Source organism: Pinus tabuliformis, chromosome Q, assembly GCF_031772625.1.
Source record: "Pinus tabuliformis cultivar Carrire ecotype Pingquan chromosome Q, CPIR1, whole genome shotgun sequence".
Lineage (NCBI taxonomy): Eukaryota > Viridiplantae > Streptophyta > Pinopsida > Pinales > Pinaceae > Pinus > Pinus tabuliformis.
Window position 1 is genome coordinate 1,371,403,047 of NC_142296.1, and position 22,143 is coordinate 1,371,425,189.

Sequence of the window (22,143 nt, forward strand, 5' to 3'; positions counted from 1 at the left end):
CAAATTTAATATGGCTTAGTAGATCTATTAGTAGTAATCAAGGTCTTCTATTAAACAACGAGATGAAAAAGTAAGGATGTATCACCCTCTTTGGGTCACTTCTGGCATAATTTAACTTAATTCAATCAAACTAGTAGATAGTACCTTTCTTTGGAGACATGTTACTCATACAAAAGACCACCATGGAGTTACTCCTTTTGAATTGTGTAAGGTTACCAAATACATCACTTGAAGTTGATATGGCATCGTTCACTACTATAATGTGGCTATGTTAAATCATAGTGTAAAAATTGGCATCAACGAAAAAGAACTAAAATTCTGGACATCACCAATAAATCAATAAACCATGGCAAACATTCAAAAATACAAAATAATTTCATTTTTTCAATCTTTTTGAATGTAAACCAACAACAACTTCAAATAACCATATTGCCACATAAATATGATAAAAAAAATTGATAGACAAGATGTACAGATCATCAAACAAGACATCAAACATACATTGCCAATATCGAATCTTCATAGTTTGTCCATTCAAATAATAAACATAAAAAATACATCGACTATATAACAACTATATCTCATCATCATGAGTCATAATCATCATTAGTCTAGTACCTAGCTACCAATTCCCTCTACCCCTTTTACAAGCAAAGGTAACAGCTCATTCTCTCATAGAAAAAGGCCCACAGCAAAAGATGTAAGGCAAGTAGTGGGTGTCTCACTCTGTGTAAAAGGTATTGTTGAGGGTGGCACATCAGCTTCCTCACTCTCGATCTCCTCCCCTCCATAATGGTTGTGGGTCATCCTTCCTTGGCCCCTACTCCTACTTATACTCATGTAACCACCCAAGTGCCTCCTTGATAACAACCCTTTTGGTTTCCACCCTCCACCATGAAAATATATATATATATATATATATTCAGGTACATCAATGTAAATCTGAACCAATAAACACCAAATATGAAAAGTTTGTTCATGTATATAGCACATAAGGATGAATATAGCAAAATGGCACTAACTGTGATGGATAGTTGAAATGAAATACATTGATATTGAGGCTCTAAATGGCCTCCAAAGTCCAAAAGACATCATGCTACAACAATTAAATACATATCTTCAAAATCATCCCCTATATTGAGATCCTCGTCATCAGTAGCATCGTATGATACCTTCGTCTCTACCTCAATTCTCCAAGGATATCAATACTGGTGCTACTTGTGGATACTAGTCCATTTACCATGTTGTTATTCACACCCTCTAATTTTGATGAAATTGGCTAATCAAAGCATTAATGATCTAAAAATGGGGCACTAAAAGCTTCTTTTGAGCTTACAAGAACCTCTCCCACTTCCAAAGCTTACATATTCCCAAGATTTATTGATTAACCAATGCGGAATTAATAATGTGCTTGAACATAGGTGTATGCTTATATTTGTTTAAAAATTGTTATGTGTTGTAAGTTCACTTGCTTATGCTAGTATAAAATACATATGACAGTAAGTAAAGCAGCAAATAAGCAACACATGCATAGCAGCAAGATGCAGCAATAAAACAACACACATAACAGCAATATTAATTTGGAGTTCACCCAAAACTCTTGGGCTACATCTCCTTGAGCTCTAGTCAACTCGACTAGGCTCTCTGGGATTAGGGCATCAGTTCTTTTACAAGCTCCACACTCAACTCCACTGCTTTACACAGAAACAATGGGCTTAGAACACCCTCTCATCCCTGGCTCTGAACCTCTCAGCTTTTTGGCTCTAGCTCTCGCTCTGGCTTTGGCTCTGGCTCTCGGCTCTAGCTCTGACTCTTGGCTCTCGGCTTTGGCTCTGGTTCTTCGGCTCTGGCTTCTCTAAGTTCTCTCTTGGCCTCTGCGTGCATCAATGGTTCGCTTGACCTCCAAGTGACCTTTAGCAACCTTCCAACAACCTTTAGCAGCTTTGTTGCCTGTCAATCGTGCTCTCTGGCTTTTCGCTCTCGTAGCTAACAGCTCTCCTTCAGCGACCTCCAGCTCTCGCCAACCACCCTGTCAATTGGGCCTTCTGGCTCCTTTGAGGCATTTTCTCGGCTCTGCGGCTTCCCCAGTTGTTTCTTTGCGTGTCATTACTCCCCTGCGGCTCTGTGGCTTCTCTACACGTTGTCTGTTCGACTGGCCATCTGGCTTTGCGGCTCTGTGGCTTCAAACGCATCATTCTCTGCCAAAAACGCCCACTTGCAGCATGGCACAGTGATCAGGGGCCGTTACAGAGGGATTGGGGCCTTCTTCCAGGCAAAAACAAAAATCCAATATACAGAGATTTTTCCAAAATTACACTATCGGACGTGAATTCCGGACTTGAAATTTCATTAAATCGCCCCTATAACCCTATTGGGTCTGCCATTAGTCGCAATATTGCTATCACATCATCGCATGGCCAAAATCCCAAATACACAAGATAACACAGAAAATCTGAATTCCAAGACTTCAAAAATTATGTAATCGGGCTTATAATCCCCATCGGGTCCGGTCCTTCTCGCTTATCGCAATCGCAATCGCATTAGCCCTGCTATCGGGGATCGCCGATCGCCGATTTAATCTGGACCATTGATCTGATTTCCGATCCGACGGCTGAGATCGCACACCACGGATTGGCAATCGCATGTCGCATAGTCTCGGGGTTCCTTCCCTTATTCCATAGCATCGCCGACGCCGATATCGGCGATCGCAATGTCGCATCGGCCTGGGGTCCTTTCCTTATATTATTTGCATATGCCTGCCTCCGACCCAATATGTCAGGGATCGGTAATCGGGGGTCTCTTCCGCCTCTGCTTTAAGTCCGCCTCTTGGACCATTCCGATGCAATTTTCCTTTATAAAGCCTTTTAGGCCATTTTTTGAAGATTTTGCCTCTTTTTCAAAGGACAAAGGGCAACTTCTTTCTGCGATAACTTCTGCATCCGAGGTCCGTTTTAGCCCATTCAAATTGCAGTAGATTCAGAATGAAAGATCTACGCAATGGGACTATTTCCAGGAGCATTCTTAGACTTTCATTTTCCTCTGTGAGGAACACTTAGAATTCTATCCAAAATCCATTTTGGATCACGCCTTCCCACTAAAGAACTTTTGGTCTCCAAAAGAATGATATACTGATCTGAATAGTAAATGAGAGTAACAGCACCCTCTTCTTTCAACCTCCACACACTTGCCATGCATAATGCCTCTGAACCAAAGCCTTTGACCACTTTTCTTCTTGGATGTGCTGGTCCTCTTGGGAAGAACTGCCTTCCTCCTTGCCTTCCTGCAAAACTCCTGCTGAGATGGTCACAAAAGATAGCTTGAACTTTTCTGCCTTGATCATTGATCCAAGGTGGCTCAAACAAATGTGAAGTCACATATGCTCCACAAAATTTTCATTTGTACCTGTTTGACAAGTTGTCAACAACAACAGAAATACAAACAACAACTGGATGGCTTAACCTCTTGCTTCAACAAAGAAATAGATTTCACATCTTGTGGACACCTCCATGTCTTACATCTGCATACAAATGATGAACTAGATAACAAGCCCACAAAACATGCCTTTAAACAAATGACCTTTCAAGTCAAGCAAGTAGAAAAAGACCATTAGGACTCTTTTTCAAAAGATGAACCACTTCATCATCATCTCCATCTTGGAGACCAAGTTAACGTCTCCCAAGTCAACATTGCATCACATGCATGTCAAGCAATCAACCCTTCAAGTTAATCACACACACGTTCAAAAACAAAAAAATCATCAGCATCCCTGTGTTCATGCACATCAAGCTCATGCATGCATTTCATCTTTCAACTTTCGGTTAAGCACACTGTACTTTCGAAGCTGAAATGAAATATAATGTTGCAGCAACAAAGTGAGTCTCCTACTCAACTTCTCCATTCACCTTCTTGGTAAAATCCCGCAACTTGCATTCCATTAACAAAGAAATGCAAACAGATGCATCAATAGACATGCAATCTTAATTGGATAAGAACTCTAACCATTTTTCACCAATCCCCTTCAAAGGTACTACCTTTGTCTGCACATCAGCATCAACATGTGAATCATCCTGAAACACATCATCCATGGAAACTTCCTTTCCATTTCTGCCATCTTCTCTTTCCACCTTCTTCAGCTTTTGTGGAAGCATTGTTGGATTCAGAGTCCAACACTTTTCAACAAGATGCCCTTGCTTATGGCAGTAAGTGCAACACATGTGCATCCTCTTGACAGCATGATTTGCCTTGTCCAATGGACCTTTGGCTTCTTGCTTCTTTTCCTTCAAAAGTTTCATGTATGTGGCCATTCTCTTCCAACATCTAGAAACATTATGGTTATCCAAACCACAAAAGGAACATGCAACTCTTTTCCCATATCTATGTGGAAATTTACCATGCTGAACAAAATCAAAAGGAATATGATTAGAACCAGATTTATACCTTTCTCTTTCACCTTTATTGCCTTCATGAGGAGGTGAATCAAATGAAGAAGTGGCTCCCTTTGGAACACCATCAATCTCTTCAAGGCTGTTAGAGTTTCCACAACTCTCTGGTTCAAGTGTGTGCTTCTGAACACCTGCATCCTGCAAATGATGTTTCAAGCTATTGCATTCCTCCTGAATACAATCTTCACACTTTTGAGGTGGAGGACCTGCAATGAAACTACTCCTTGGAACTGTTTCAATGGCCTTCATGGCAGCTTTGGAACTCTCTCCATAAGACTGTCCATAGCCAAGACCCAAATACTTAGGCCTTTCCTCAACCATTATTGGCTCAACAATACCCTGCGCATGTTTACCCAAGCCTTTTCCTTCATGGCCCATCTTGGACATTAGCTTGGAACCTATGCCTCTGGTATGCTTTTCAAAAGAACCAATATAAGCATTCTTAGAAGAATTTGAAGACAAACTAGAATGGTTTACCTCTTCTTCAAGCTAATACTTGACCAAGGCTTCTTTGGCAACGAAGAGTTGTGACTCCAACTCATGCATCCTTTTCAAGTTCATATTTGCAATATGAAGTTGCCTCTCCATTTCCTACAATTTGTCAGAAAGCATCTGCTTCTCTTCTTCCACGGAATTCAGCTGCTCTCTAAGTATCTTGCTCTTCCTTCCATCCTCATACATTTCTCTCACCATATTCATCATAGTGGACAAGTCTTCCTTCATGTCTTCATCAAAGACTCTTGTGAAGAAAGAAGAATTTGATTATTCACTTGTTGAAGTAGTCATTTTACCAATGAACAAAAAAACTTCAAACAAGATTAACAAAGAGCTTAACAAACCTCTTGTGCTTCAAGGATTGCTTTGAGGTCCTTTGGGATAGAAGAATGCCTTCAGCCCTTCTTCTTTCTTGTCCTTCCTGGACTGAGCTATCAATAGCTTTCCCTTCACCTCTGCAAACTCAAACAATAGTCAGTCTGCAAACAAGCATACAATCAATCAGACAATCAATCCTTGACTACCCAAACACCTTTCGGACAAGCAATCTTTGCTCTGTCAATCAAACATTCTAATATAACCCTCTTTGAAGGTGGGGTTAATCAATCTTAGGCTCTGATACCACCTGATCTGAAAATGGGGCGCTAAAAGCTTCTTTTGAGCTTACAAGAACCTCTCCCACTTCCAAAGCTTAAATATTCCCAAGATTTATTGATTAACTAATGAAAAATTAATAATGTGCTTGAACATAGGTGTATGCTTATATTTGTTTAAAAACCGTTATGTGTTGTAAGTTCACTTGCTTATGCTCGTATAAAATACATATGACAGTAAGTAAAGCAGCAAACAAGCAACACACGCACAGCAGCAAGATGCAGCAATAAAACAACACACATAACAGCAATATTAATTTGGAATTCACCCAAAACTCTTGGACTACGTCTCCTTGAGGTCTAGTCAACTCGACTAGGCTCTCTGGGATTAGGGCATCAGTTCTTTTACAAGCTCCACACTCAACTCCACTACTTTACACAGAAACAATGGGCTTAGAACACCCTCTCATCCTTGGCTCTGAAGCTCTCGGCTTTCTGGCTCTGGCTCTCGGCTCTGGCTCTGACTCTTGGCTCTCGGCTCTGGCTCTGGCTCTTCAACTCTGGCTTCTCTGAGCTCTCTCTCGACCTCTGCGTGCATCAATGGTTCACTCGACCTCCAAGCGACCTTTAGCACCCTTCCAGCGACCTTTAGTAGCTTTGCTGCCTGTCAATCGTGTTCTCTGGCTTTTCGCTCTCGTAGCTAACAACGCTCCTCCAGCGACCTCCAGCCCTCGCTAACCACCCTGTCAATTTGGCCTTCTGTCTCCTTTGAGGCATTTTCCCGGCTCTGCAGCTTCCCCAACCGTTTCTCCGCGTGTCATTACTCCCCTACGGCTCTGTGGCTTCTCTGTGCGTTGTCTGTTCCACTGGCCATCTGGCTCTGCGGCTCTGTGGCTTCAAACGCATCATTGTCTGCCAAAAATGCCCGCTTGCAGCATGGCATAGTGATCAGGGGCCGTTACAGAGGGATTGGGGCCTTCTTCCAGGCAAAAACCCGAAAATGGGGAAAAATCCAATACACAGAGATTCTTCCAAAATTACACTATTGGGCGTGAATTCCGGACTTGAAATTTCATTAAATCGCCCCTATAACCCTATCGGATCCACCATTAGTCGCAATATCACTATCACATCATCGCATGGCCAAAATCCCAAATACACAAGATAACACAGAAAATCCGAATTCTCAGACTTAAAAAATTATGTAATCGGGCTTATAATCCCCATTGGGTCCGGCCCTTGTCGCTTATCACAATCGCATTAGCCCTGCTATCAGGGATCGTCGATCGCCGATTTAATCTAGACCATTGATCTGATTTCCGATCCGATGGCTGAAATCGCACGCCGCGGATCGGCAATTGCATTTCGCATAGTCCCAGGGTTCCTTCCCTTATCTCATAGCATCGCCGACACCGATATCGGCGATCGCAATGACGCATCGGCCCGGGGTCCTTTCCTTATATTATTTGCATATGCCTACCTCCGACCCAATATGTCAGGGATCGGTAATCAGGGGTCTCTTCTGCCTCCGCTTTAAGTCCGCCTCTTGGACCATTCCGATGCGATTTCCCTTTATAAAGCCTTTTAGGCCATTTTTTTTTAAGATTTTGCTGTTTTTTCAAAGGACAAAGGGCAACTTCTTTCTGTGATAACTTCTGCATCCGAGGTCCGTTTTAGTCCATTCAAATTGCAGTGGATTCAGAATGAAAAGATCTACGCAACGGGACTATTTCTAGGAACATCCTTAGACTTTCATTTTCCTCTGTGAGGAACACTTAGACTTAAAAGTCTATCCAGATTCCAAACTCCATTTTGGATCAATTAACATGAGGCAGAAGGCTTAATGTGCCTAATCATTGGTTTTGGCTTGAGTGAAGAGTACTCTTTTATTAAGGCCATGACACATGAGTTCAATGGTCAACATCACCAACAATGGTGTAGGTACTAGATAGAGAGCTCTGTGTTATTGACTAAATGCCTATTCCATACTCTTATATATAGTAGAATCAGGTCTTCAAAGGCTGCAAACCCACCGATCCTAAAAGGCTGAAATCCTGAAAACATTAAATCTGCTGAATTCTGAATAGGATATGAAATTTCTCTTTTCTCCATATGAAATTCAATGTTAAAAAGGATAGAAACAGAAAGGCAAAAGAGCACATCAAGTTTTCCTTTAAGCATTTAATGTTGGCTGTTATGGCTTCCAACAGAAAATAAAGTCGGAAAAAATGACCCAAAAAATCAAATTTTGGGCTGATATTGGGAGTTTTCTCAAAGCTGTAAACTTTTCAAAAAAATTGGGATTTTTTCTCAGTGATTTTTCATTTTGTGTTTGACATTGTGAAGTTGATGATCGTTCAGATAATTTTTTCATTTATGGACAATGGACAGTTATTATTGTTCTATAACGTAATACCATACAAGCTGTGCACTCTGCTTACATGGAATGTGGTTATGAATCTTCACCACTAAGATCATGCGATATCACTGTAACCTATAGTACATGGCTATCTAATCAATTTGGTGAATATACACTCACTGTGTTAAAATATGAAGTCTACATTGACCTTCTCCAAGCAAAATCTTTTATAGGGTTCTATGAATTCTAGTTGATATAAAATCATCCATCCCCATGAGTTTCTCCAATATTTCTGTTATATATAATTTCTGGAAGAATAATTCATTTATGGATCAAGGGTAGCATCAGGATATAGGCATATTTTGTCATTAGCCCTGACAATTTCCAAATCTGCTAATCTGGATTGGTGACACACAAATTGGAACATCATTGAGAGAGCTGGTTTATTTCATTAAGCCTGGCTCTTAAAAGAATTATTCTCTTTTCGAAGAATGAAGAACCTGTATATGTTTCTGTTTATATATCCAATGGCTTTGCTCCCTGGGGAAGATGGCATTCTTAAATTGTGTCAAGAATTTAAGGGACATAAAAGCAAATGCAGTACAGAAGTAAAAAGATATCAGTAGCATTTAAATAATGAAAGAAATCTATATGAAAATAGCTACAGTACAAGTAATGGAAAATAAAGATTAAGCAAGAAAGATGTAGCCAAGAACCAGAAGAAACCTGAATGCCATCAAGTACAAGCAGACGATGTGGCAACGAGCACCATATCTGGGAACTAGAGTGAATTTCAAGAGATTCCAAGTTGTAGAAACTGCTAGGAAGCTTGATTACACCTATTGCTTCAGTGGGCTCTATAGACTCTACTCCGGCTAGCTTCTGCATCACCAAATGATTTACATGCACAATGCGCCTGGAAGTCTCTATCAAGCCCACAGGTATGCCAGTAACATCTTGTACAAACAGACAGTCAACCACTTGTTTAACTGACTTCTGTTGCAAATATTCAGATACCTCCCTTGACAAAATAACATGAATTTCTTAAAACGCGTCAAGGTATGGAATTTTTACATAAAGAGTGAAAAAAGCACATATTCAAAGTGGGCATCATCCATTTGCAATGTAGAAGTTAGCACAAGCAAAAGCAGAGTGCCAAAATGACGAAGAAAAAGGAAATTAGATAAGGTTATGTACTTGAGCTTTTTGGGGGTAAAGTTGTAACCATGTGCTTGATTTTGAATGTTTCAAAATTAAGCACACAGTTTATCTCCAAAAAGCTCAGGAATACTATGAGTAACTGTGGAAACTTACATTCTTAAATGAGGTTATGTCAAACTCATTAAAGATTGAACATTTTTGAAACACCCAAAAAAAAATTATGTTGGTATTCAACATTCAAAATGGAAGTTCATACCCAAGGCTTGCCAAAAGGTACTGTGATTCTGACTCAGAACATCCTTCTTTTGAAGACAATCCTGAGATTTGTATTAGAAAGAATGAATATGCTCAGCTGCCAATACCAATAGCCTTTGCAAGCATCTCTTTATTGGTTACACCCTAGCTAAGAAACAGGATATGTCCAACAGTACCTGTGTGTCCCTATTCCTCATGTCAGATGAGTGACATGCTAGGACATGTGTCAGACACGAATTTGATACATGTCCTGAAACAGGACACATCTTGGACATGTGCCCTAGTATGTCTCGAGGTGTTAGACACGCAAGAGGTCAAAACAGAGTTAGAAAAAGTGATCCTTTTTTCACTTTCAGCCACAGAAAAATGCTTTAAACATTGTGGCATGTGCAGATGAAAGAAAAAACAGAATTGAATGGATTCTTGGAGAGTTGAAGGAACTCTAACATCCTACATTTGTCATTTCTCCAACAGCAGCATTTTTCTTCATTCATACCACTGAAATCATGGCTCAATCATCAAGGGCTGCTGGTGAGGGTCAAAGGAAAGAGAAGGAAGTCAGTGTTCTTGTTGCCTGCCCTCCTCCAAGTCCATCTATTGCTGTTACTTCTCCATCTGCTGCAATTGGAGTTGCCAGTGCTGTGCATAACCCTACGATAATAAGATCAAGAAAGAAATATCCGCCGTATCTAAGATCTACCCAATTTTGTATTTGCCATTGACATTCACACCAACAGTATCTATCTACGTAAAACATTTTGATTTGATGACATCAATGACTCAATGAGAAAACAGCAGTTTATGGTTCTAACTTCTAAACCTCTATTTTATGTGTACTGGTTCTTGAACACTAATTTCTTGTGTTTGATGCTGTAACTAGTGTTGGAAATACCAAGAGGGGGTGAATCAGTATTTCTTTTCAATTGTTATTTTTACCGGTTAGATTCTTCACAATTATAATCAGAAATGAAATAAATAATAACTTTATTAAGAGAGGACTTTAATCCTCTTTTCAAATAATTGAGTACAATAATAGTTGAGGGCACCAACCCTTCAAAGTTCCAAGCACCAACCTGTAGCCAAGCACCAACTTGGACTTTTTAATGAGGCTCCAACCTCTAGGGCTTCGACCCTATTCTTCTCAAGGCTCCAGCCTTGTGTTTAAGGGCTCCAACCCCTATGACACCAATCCTAATTGCTTCTTTTAATAGAGAATGTGTGATGTACTTACTTGGGTGTCTTTGATAAAATTCTTCACTATTCCATAAATACTTGAAATTGACTTCACTTACTCTTCACTGAACCTTGTCCTCCACTGGACTTCACTGTTGCTGCAAATTCAGTTAATAATACCATACCCCAGCTACATCACAAGCTCCAAGACACTGTCCAAATTGGTCATTGCACTTTACTGTACCATAGAGAATCCATCACTGTTATACAGCTCCAATACTTCCACAATCGAGGCTTTAAGGAGATCGAGTTTTTTAAGATGTATCACTGTCCAAGCTTATAAGATTACAGTCAACAGTCCGAGAGAATACAAGTCATGATTTTCTGCAATGTCCAACAGTCCGAGCTATAATTACAGTCAACAGTCGAGAGAATACAAGTAAGGATTTTCTGCAATGTCCAATAGTCCGAGCTATAATTACAGTCAACAGCCAAGAGAATACAGGTAAGGATCTTCCGTAATAACCGAAGTATCTTCTCCTCAGTCCGAGTCTAACTGAGGTAAGGTCACTACCCAAACAGTTGTTGATGCAACAAAGAAGTTCCAAAGAACACTGCTTGGTTCTGAAGGTACAAGGCAACAGTCTCGAGGCAAGACCCTCCCACTAATCCGAGAAGCACTGTAGTCAATCCGAGAATTTCTGTAACGATGCAGTCAAAACAAAAGACCCTGTAACGAGACAGTCAAATCAAGCATTCGTTCACCAATCTGGGTTATCACTGTGCAGAAAGTCTGAGGTGCAGAAAGTCCGATGTTCTTTTAGGCTTCTTTCTTGGATGTTCACGAGTTGTAATCTTCCTCTGTATTTTTCACCGAATACTTGACGAGAAAAGTGATGTTCGAGCACCCATATATATAGTGATTTTGGTGCTAATGCGAAGGGACATGACTCCTATAGGCAGGCCGACATGAGAGACTAAGTACAGGTCGGTTCCATAAATAAATAATTCTATTTTGTCTTAAAAAATCGATTTCTCTCTAACCACCAGGAGTTTGGAGGCGTGTGAGGGCTTGTTGGAAAGGGGAAACAATCCTCTTTCAAATGGTCTATAGTTCATTTTGAGAAGATGCCTTCAAGGTGACCAGATTTAGTTCTTTTGTTAACTGTGCATGAATTTTGTGCAGACAGTCCTCATTGTAATGTGTCATATCATCATGACTCCAAGTTTTCCATGTGATCATGGTGGCATTCATGTCATCAACCATGCATCATCCTTGGTGACTTCCAACCATGACATCATATGTCATCAAATCAATGTCCATCAAGAGAGTTATATTTCATCAATGACAATTATTGACCAACAGTCTCCCCCTTTGTCATTGATGGAAATATCTGGACATCCTCTCCCCCTTTGACATCAATGGCAAATGGGGTGGCCAAGTACTCCCCCTATCAAACTGATTTCTTTGTCATGCTGCTCCCCCTGACATGCTGCCCTACTCTTGTGAAGATGATTATTTAATGTGATGCAAGAGCAATAACCCCCATCTTTTGGCGAAGGTGTTCAAATGCTTCTCGTGGAAGAGGCTTTGTGAAGATATCTGCAATTTGTTCTTTTGTATTGATGTACTCCAACTTGATGTTTTGTTCAGCGACCTGTTCACGGAGAAAGTGATATTTGATTGGAATATGTTTGGTCTTTGAGTGCATGACTGGATTCTTTGAGAGACTGATGGCACTAGTGTTGTCACAATAGATGGTGATTGGTTGTTTAGTTTCTATGTTGACATCCTTCAAAGCTTCCTTCATCCATAGTATCTGTGTACAACAATCTGCAGCAGCTATATATTCGGCTTCAGTTGTGGAAAGAGATATAGATGATTGCTTTTTGCTAAGCCAAGATACTAGACAATCTCCCATGAAGAATGCATTTCCGCTGGTGCTTTTTTGACGCTTCCAGCCCAATCAGCATCGATGTAAGTTGTCACTGTAAGAGTTGTGTTTTTGGGATACCAAAGACCAAAGTCAGCAGTTCCTTTCAATTATCTAGGAATTCTTTTCACAACCAACAAATGGGATTGCTTAGGAGTTGATTGAAATCTTCCCACCATTCCTACTGCTTGCATAATGTCGGGTCTTGTAGCAGTTAAGTATAGGAGAGCTCCAATTATTGACCTGTAAAGAGTTGCATCTACCGAGGGGGATTCATCATCTTTGCTCAATTTGCAATCTGTGGTCATTGGTGTGCTCATAGGTGCACATTCTTCCATCCCATATCTTTTAAGCATGTCTTTAAGATATTTTGCTTGAGATATGAACATGCTTGTTGTGGTTTGAGATACTTGTAGTCCAAGGAAGTAAGATAACTCACCAATCATCGACATTTCGAACTCTTTTGACATATTTTGAGCAAACTCATGGCTCATCTCATCATCATTGCTAGCAAAAATCAAATCATCAACATATACAAGAGTGACTAGTAATTTATCCTTGTCCATCTTCATGTAGAGATTACTTCCTGCCACCCCCTTTTTGAAGCCTTGTTGTTGTAGATAGTGATCTAATCTTTTGTACCAAGCTCTAGGAGCTTGTTTCAACCCATATAATGCCTTTTTCTACTTACATACAAAGTCTCTTCCTTTTGTTAGATCAAACCCTTCTGGTTGCTCCATGTAGACTTCTTCCTTGAGTTCCCCATTCAAAAATGTTGATTTTACGTCCATTTGATAGACTTTGAATCCTTTTGAGTAAGCAAATGCCAAAAACATCCTTATAGCTTCCATACGAGCTATCGGTGCAAAGGTTTCTTCAAAGTCGATTCCTTCAATTTGTGAATAACCTTTACAAACAAGCCTTGCCTTATTTCTGATGATTTGTCCATCTTCATTCATTTTGTTTTTGAACACCCACTTGGTTCCAATTATATTTTTATCTTTTGGATGAGGTACCAGCTCCCATGTTTCATTCTTCTCGATTTGAGACATTTCTTCTTCCATGGCTTCCACCCAATGAGGATCCTTACTTGCTTGAGTAAAAGTTTATGGTTCTATCATAGATAAGAGAGCAACATCATCTTTCCTTGGTGTACTTGTCATCCTTCTTCGGGTTTGTATTCCCTCATCTACATTGCCAATAATCTACTTTTCTGGATGATGTTTTTGGAGGAATTTCACTTTTGAAGGAGTTTGAGATGGTTCTTTTTTATTTTCTTGATCTTTTTCCTCTTTTGCTGACTCTTCTTCTTCGAATTCTTCAAGGATAGAATCTTCTTCATGGACTTCAATTTCTTTTTCTGGAAGAGCTTCGTCAATTTTTACATCAATGCTTTCTACTACTTTTCGTAGTCGATTATTGTAGCATTTGTAAGCTTTGCTTCTTGTAGAATATCCAAGGAGTATTCCTTCATCAACCCGAGAATCAAATTTTCTTAGTGAGTCATCATTGATCTTCATAAAACATTTGCTTCCAAAGATTCTAAAGTACTTTACTAAAGCAGGTCTCCCTTTCCATAGTTTGTATGGTGTCTTGTCGTTATTTGGTCTTAGTTGAGTTCGATTCAAGGTATAAATTGTTGTCCCGGTTGCTTCTTTCCAAAACTTGGGCTGCAAATCAACTGCTAGTAGAATTGTTCTTGCCATCTCTTGTACAGTTCGGTTTCTTCTTTCTACTACTCCATTTTGTTTGGGAGTTCTAGCAACAGAGAGCTCTCTCTTGATTCCATGTACTTTACAAAATTCATCAAATTCTTTTGAAGTAAATTCTCCTCCTCTATCTATTCTAAGGCATTTAATCTTTGATTCTTTCTCATTTTCTACTAGAGCTTTAAAAATTTTGAAACATTCAAAAGCTTCGGATTTGAATTTTATAAAGTATACCCACATCATTCTAGTATAGTCATCAACAAATAAAGCAAAATACCTTTCGCCTTGTAGAGTTGCAGTTCTGGTTGGTCCACATAAATCTGCATGTATGATCTCCAAAGGTTTTGATGTAGAGAACTCCTTAGTCTTGAAACTGATTCTTGTTTGTTTTCCATGTTGACATGGTCCACAGACAACTTGATCCGGCTTGATAATTTTTGGAATGTCCCTTACTGCATTTGTTTTGTTGATATTGATCAAGTTATCAAAGCTTATATGTCCCAATCGTTTGTGCCATAGCCAACTTTCATCTGCTCGACTTACATAACATTTATCTTCTTGAATTTTGTTCAAAATGTATACATTATCTGGTGTTCTTATTCCTTTAGCTATAAGTTCACCTGAGGAGGAGCTCCTTATCTCACAATCTTTCGTACTAAAGACAACCTTGTGTCCTTGATCACAAAGTTGGCTCACACTCAAAAGATTGTGTTTGAGTCCTTCCACCAACAATGCATTTTGGGCTTTTCCTTTTCCATTGATGAGAGCAACAGTTCCTTTTCCAGCTATCTTGGCCGATCCACTTCCAAAAGACACATTTCCATCTTTCTTGATTAAGGAGGTAAATTTCTTTCAATCACTTGACATGTGTCTTGAACATCCATTGTCTACGAACCATTGATTTTCATCACTATGAGCACATAGGGCTAGGCCACATTTATCAATAGTGGGTTCATCCTTTTGTAGATCTTCCTTTTTGAATGGACAATTTTGTTCATCATGACCATAATCATTACATAATGAGCAACTTGGATCATACTTAGCCAAAGGATCAAAAGAGTTGTAAGTCTTGATTTGTCCTTGTTCTTTGAGGCCAAGTGGCTTGCTTTGTTGATTCTTATTTCTTGAAGCATTATCTTTACGAGCCTTGCAATGCTTGGCTTGATGACCAAAGTTTTTACAATAAAAACAATAACCAAGAAAGATTGTTTGGTACCTATTAGAATAGCCTTGACTTGAGGTAGAATTCTTCCTTGGAGTTGTCCTTCATTCCTTGGATTGATAAAGGTGAACTTTTGTTCTTGGTGAGATGACTTCTCTTCTTTTGGATGACTGGAAAGAATGTCAGCATAGCTTCTTTGGATTTCCTTATTCACATTCTCCTTTGTACTTGATGATTCTCCTTTGAAGCCAATCCCAGATTTTTCATATTGAGGTCTTTGAGCATTAAGGATGTTATCAAGTGTTTGAGAGCTTTGCCAACTCCTTTTAACTTGATCCAATTCTTTTCTTAGCGAAACAATTTCAGTTTCACGTTTTTCGCAAATCTCTTCTTTCTCTTTTAGTTTATTGTTCAAGAAATCTTCCCTCATTTTTGCTTCCTCCTTTTCTACTTTGAGAGAAATAATCTTCTTTCGTAATTTCTCATTTTCTTCAATGGCACTCATTAGTAACTCATCCACATTTCCTTCGCCTTCTTGTTCAGAGTCATCATCATTTGTAAATGCCATGAATAATACTTCTCTGCTTCCAGCATAGTCATTTTCCTCATCTGACTCATCATCATTTATTTTGTGAAAAGTGATATTTTTAGTTGATTTCTTCTTGGTGATCACAAATTCATCTTCATCAAAATCGTCTTGTTTGGAGAAGAAGTTCTTCTTGTTAAAACCTTTCTTTTTGAACATCCCCTTTTTATATTCCTCCTCATCATCACTATCATATTTATGAGGACATTTTGCAACATAGTGACCTATCCTTCCACATTTAAAACAAATGAGAGGATACTTACCTTTTAGCTTGGATCCTTTTCTTAGCTTTCATACAAACTGTGCAAGTTCAGATTCAGTATCAGAGTCATCACTGCTGGTATTCCAATTCTTCCCCTTCTTTTTTTATTTTGAAGCTTTGAATGTTGCTTCCTTGGAATTTGGGATCCCTTTTCTCATTTCATAAGCAATGAGAATTCCATGAAGTTCATCCATTTTTAAAGTATCCAAATCCTTCATTTCTTCTATGGCACTTACCTTGGAGTCAAATCTATCTGGAAGAGATCTCAAGACCTTTTGAACAATTGTGCTTTCTTCAATATTTTCTTCTAAGCTTTTAAGTGAGTTGACGACTTCAGCTACTCGAAGAAAGAATGATGTAATGTCTTCTTCATCATCCATTTTAAGACTCTCAAATTGCCTTCTATGAGTTTGGAGCTTTGCCTTCTTAACTTTGGAGTCCCCGTCATATAAAGCAATGAGTTTGTCCCACATTTGTTTTGCAGAATCACAGCCCATGACTTTTGTGAATTCAGAGTCAGTAATTCCACTAGTTATGGAATTTAAAGCTTTGGCATTTGCAATGTAAGCTTTCCTTCCATCTTGATCAGTCGGAAGAGTGGGAGGAGTTTTGTACTCATCCAAAACAGATTGCCATACTTCAGGTCCAAGAGACATTAAATAGTAGGACATCCTCTTCTTCCAAAAATCAAAGTTTGTACCATCAAACAAGGGAATCTTTCCTGTCATTTCCTGATTCTTCATTGTGACTGTGAATCCTTCTTCCAGCTGTTAGGCTGATAATGAAGAAGCTGGCTCTGATACCAATTGTTGGAAATACTGAGAGGGGGGTGAATCAATATTTCTTTTCAATTGTTCTTTTTACCAGTTAGATTCTTCACAATTATAATCAGAAATGAAATAAATAATAACTTTATTAAGAGAGGACTTTAATCCTCTTTTCAAATAATTGAGTACAATAATAGTTGAGGGCACCAACCCTTCAAAGTTCCAGGCACCAACCTGTAGCCAAGCACCAACTTGGACTTTTTAATGAGGCTCCGACCTCTAGGGCTTTGACCCTATTCTTCTCAAGGCTCCAACCCCTAGGAAACCAATCCTAATTGCTTCTTTTAATAGAGAATGTGTGATGTACTTACTTGGGTGTCTTTGATAAAATTCTTCACTATTCCACAAATACTTGAAATTGACTTCACTTACTCTTCACTGAACCTTGTCCTCCACTGGACTTCATTGTTGCTGCAAATTCAGTTAATAATGCCATACCCCAGCCACATTACAAGCTCCAAGCCACTGTCCAAATTGGTCATTGCGCTTTATTGTACCATAGAGAATCCATCACTGTTATACAGCGCCAATACTTCCACAATTGAGGCTTTAAGGAGATCGATTTTTTAAGATGTATCACTATCCAAGCTTATAAGATTACAGTCAACAGTCCGAGAGAATACAAATCATGATTTTCTGCAACGTCCAAGAGTCTGAGCTATAATTACAATCAACAGTCGAGAGAATACAAGTAAGGATTTTCTGCAATGTCCAATAATCCGAGATATAATTACAGTCAACAGTCGAGAGAATACAAGTAAGGATATTTTGTAATAACCGAAGTATCTTCTCCTCAGTCCGAGTCTAACTGAGGTAAGTTCACTATCCAAATAGTTGTTGATGCATAAAAAAGTTCCAAAGAACGTTGCTCAGTTCTGAAGGTATAAGGCAACAGTCTCGAGGCAAGACCCTCCCACTAATCTGAGAATCACTATGGTCAATCCGAGAATTTTTGTAACGATGCAGTCAAACAAAATAGCCTGTAACGAGAGTGTCAAATCAAGCATTCGTTCAACAATCTGGGTTATCACTGTGCAGAAAGTACGATGATCTTTTAGGCTTCTTTCTTGGATGTTCACGAGTTGTGAACAGTAGTAATCTTCCTCTGTATTTTTCACCAAATACTTGATAAAAATGATGTCTGCGCACCCATATATATAGTGATTTTAGGCCTAATACAAAGGGACATGACTCCTATAGGAAGGCTGACATTAGAGACTAAGTACAGGTCAGCTCCATAAATAAATAATTCTATTTTGTCTTAAAAAATCGATTTATCTCTAACCACCAGGAGTTTGGAGGCGTGTGAGGGCTTGTTGGAAAGGGGAAACAATTCTCTTTCAGATGGTCTATAGTTCATTTTGAGAGGATGCCTTCAAGGTGTCCAGATTTAATTGTTTTGTTGACTGTGCATGAATTTTGTGCAGACAGTCCTCGTCGTAGTGTGTCATATGATCATGACTTCAAGTTTTCCATGTGATCATGGTGGCATTCATGTCATCAACCATGCATCATCCTTGGTGACTTCCAACCATGACATCATATGTCATCAAATCAATGCCCATCAAGAGAGTTATATTTCATCAATGACAATTATTGACCAGCAACTAGTTATATCAAAATTTTGTAAATGTTCTAAAAAAACTGGATGTTTATGTCTATATATATAAATATATATATATATATAACGTATCTCCCAAACCCGGATGGGTTAGCTCAAGTGGTTGAGTGTTGTGACTTACAAGCAAAAGGTCATGGGGTCAAGTCCCCAAACTGCCTACCTATGTGGATATTATGAGCCTAGTTACAGCAAAATGTCACACTTCTCGATATAAAGTCCAAAATCTCAAGTGTGAGAACCACTGTACTCAAGAGGGGAGCATTGTCACCTCACCAACCCTCCTCTCGCTTCTGGTTGGCTCTCCTCCAGTTCAAAGGGGTTCTCCCTAGTAAGTCTTAGGGATCAAATGGCCCAGTCAAACCAAGTCAAGGGCCCCCTAAGGTGTTGAGAAGTGTAGCAAGAAAGTCTCAATTTGACTTAGCCTTGGTCAAATTGAGAAAATTTGAAATTTCCACGCCAGCAGACAAGTTGGAGGCAGTTAAATGAGGTGACATGGATCTTGTCACTCCGTTAGCTCAGTAAATTCGAGTTAAGGGCTTGGAGTTCGGTTTGCATGTGTTGATTGCTAATTTGTAGCAATCTAGTTCAGTTATTTCAGTTGTATTTAGTTAAATTGGTTTTAATTGTTGATAGAACTAGTTGGAGGTCAGTTGTGCAATGGGACAGTAGTCTAACTCAGTGATCATCCAGTTAATTGATCAATCAACCAAAAATAGCTCATGCTTTCAAGGAATTCGAATTGCTCAGTTGTGGTGGAGATTCCAAGGCAGTGTAACATCAATTGTAGACTAGTCTTGAGTGTACATGTGTTGCATGCAATCAATGATCAATCCTTGGGAATTGCATGATCAATTGAAAGAAAATTCCTAAAAAAATAGGAGCCTAATTCCTCAAGATTTGCGCAAGGAAATAGGAGCTCAAGTGGAGGCGGAAATTGACTAAGTTTGGGTCAGAGCTTTTCTTTGAGCAAAGAGAATAGTTATTCACTTACAGGTTAAGCTCAGAGCAAGCAAGCAATTGTAATACATTCTATATTCATCTAATTAATGCAAACGGGCTTAAGGGGTTTTTACCAGTTGGTTTCCCCTAGATAAATTTGTGTACTTGTGTATGTGATTGATGCATGTTTGCAAATGTTGTTCTAAATTGTGAATTAATTTCCGCAGATCAGAAGAGTAGAATTGTGTCTCTTGATTTAGATTAAATTTCTTAAGCAGTTGCAATTCTATCACCTTATTTCTACATGGTATCGGAGTAGGATTCACATTAGAACAAGAATTTCAAAGTTGTTCCTCAAGAGGTTTGAATCTGCAGCTTCAGTGTAGCAGGATTTCTTCAAAGTTGGGAGAATGGCCTTCAATGCACTGAGATTAGTGTATGCCTTGGAAGGCAGCTTGAATTTCATTGCCTGGAAGGATCGCATGGAGGCAATGCTTGATGGCAATGGAGTGTTGAATATGTCAAGACAGACATTCCAAAACCAGGATCAGTTGATGCCCAGAACCTAGCCCAATGGAAGAAAGATGTAGCCAAGGCGAGGAGAATAATCTTGGAGGGAGTGTGAGACCACATTGTCTCAAATCTCCATGGCAAAGAAACTCCTTTCGCAATGTGGAAGGCACTGACTGAGCTATTCGAGAATAGCAGTGACCATAGAAAATTGACCCTCAAAGACAAACTTTGAAACATTAAGATGCAAAAGAATGATACTATTCCATAGTATCTCACCAGATTTACACAAGTTCGGGATGAGCTTGGAGGGGTTGGTGTGAATGTTGCAGAAGATGACCTGGTAAGCCTAGCTCTTCTAGGCCTTCCCAAAAGCTAGCATAGCTACCATGACTTCGTTTGGGAACACTTATGGTCCGATTTGGTACAAGAAGAAATAAGGCAAAATACCGGAGATGGAAGTTCATGCAAGGGAGAGGATGAAGAAAATTTTTCTTTGGTTGGAAAGGGAAAGAAGGGAAAAGGGAAGAAATCTCAAAACAAACTAGAATCCATCCAAGGGGGAAGAAGAAAGACTTGTCCAAAATAAAATACGTCAATTGTCATGAATTCGAGCACTATTCTACGAAGTGTCCACACAAAAATTCTAGCAAGAAGAACTCAGGAGGAACAACAGGTGAAGCATTAGCTTCACAGTTCGAGCTAGACTTCACCCTGATCACATGCATGGCCAGCACTGTGATGGGGAGTGTGTGGTACTTAGATTCAGGTGCCTTGTTCCACATGACAGGGTGTAGAGAGTTTTTCAGTGACCTTGAGGACAAAAAGATATCCAGATGCATATTGAGCTTGGGGACGACGAAAGGTACAGTGATACCGGGATTGGTATAGTAACCTTTAAGAGGGAGTCGAGATCCCCTCTTCGCCTCAAAGATGTCATGTTTGTACCAGCCCTGAAGAAGAACCTCATCTTTGTAGCAGTTTTGGAAGACTGTGGCTATGATGTGATCTTCAATAAAGGGAAAGCCTTTCTGAGACACATAGTTACTGGACAGGTGAAGTAGATTGGGGTTCGTGTGAAGAACCTGTATAAACTTGATGTGGAAGATTGTGCTACATTAAGCAGTAAGCCACCAAAAGTGCAGAGTTGTGATGTGGATGAACTCTAGCACAAGAGATTGGGCCATTTGCAACATGGCGCCCTAAAATTATGCAACAAATAACCACTGGCCTCCCTAAAGAATCACTTGAGCAGTAGTATGTATGCAAGGGTTGTACCTTAGGGAAGTATGTAAAATCCACATTCCATGATCGAGACAGCAAAGCACATGCAGTCTTGGAGAGAGTCCGCTTTGATGTTTGTGGACCCTCCTCGACAACCTCCACTACCAGACATAAATACTATGTTATTTTTATTAATGATTTCTCAATAAAGTGCAAGATCTTCTTCATGCGGAAGAAGGATGAGACATTCTCAAAATTTGTAGAATTCAAGACACTAGTTGAGAAAGTGGTCGGCAAGAAGGTGAAGGCTCTCATGAGTGACAATGGAGGTGAGTATGTTTCGAATGACGTCAATGACTTTTGTGCCAAAGAAGGAATTTGAAGAGAACTAATAGCTCCCCGCAACCCACAGCAGAATGGGGTAGCTGAGAGAAAGAACCGGAGCATTGTGGGAGTTGCGAGAGCTATGCTACATGACCAAGGCCTGCCACTGCATTTGTGGGCAGAGGCATGTAACACAGCAGTCTACTTGTAGAACCGAAGTCCTCATCAGATTCTTGGTATGATTACATCGGAGGAGGCTTTCTCGGGGAGAAAGACAGATGTGTCTCATTCAGAATTTTTGGAGCTTCTATTACTATCATGTCTCCAAGGATTCGAGAAAGAAACTTGAGCCAACAACAGAGTTGGGAGTTTTTGTGGGTTACGCCGAAACTCCACATAACTACTAGGTGTACGTACCTTCCCTCAGAATAACAGTTGTGCAAATGGATGTAAAGTTTGATGAAGAGAAAGCAATGAGATGCTCTCTTGAGAGGGAGTTGCAAATCCCACCAGAAGAGGAGCTTTTAGCTCCAAAGGAGGAGCCTCAAGAAGTTGTGGAGCAGCCAC

At 39.6% G+C, this 22,143-nt stretch overlaps 1 protein-coding gene across 1 annotated transcript in view; it reads right to left on the reverse strand.

Annotated features, from left to right (window-relative positions):
• Positions 1-22,143, reverse strand: part of LOC149225015 (tRNA/rRNA methyltransferase (SpoU) family protein) — a 219,762-nt gene that overhangs the window by 115,656 nt on the left and 81,963 nt on the right. Inside the window, exon 2 of the mRNA XM_089386416.1 lies at positions 8,616-8,910. Within this exon, the coding sequence (XP_089242542.1) occupies positions 8,616-8,910 (295 nt within the window). The remainder of the gene's footprint in view (positions 1-8,615; positions 8,911-22,143) is intronic.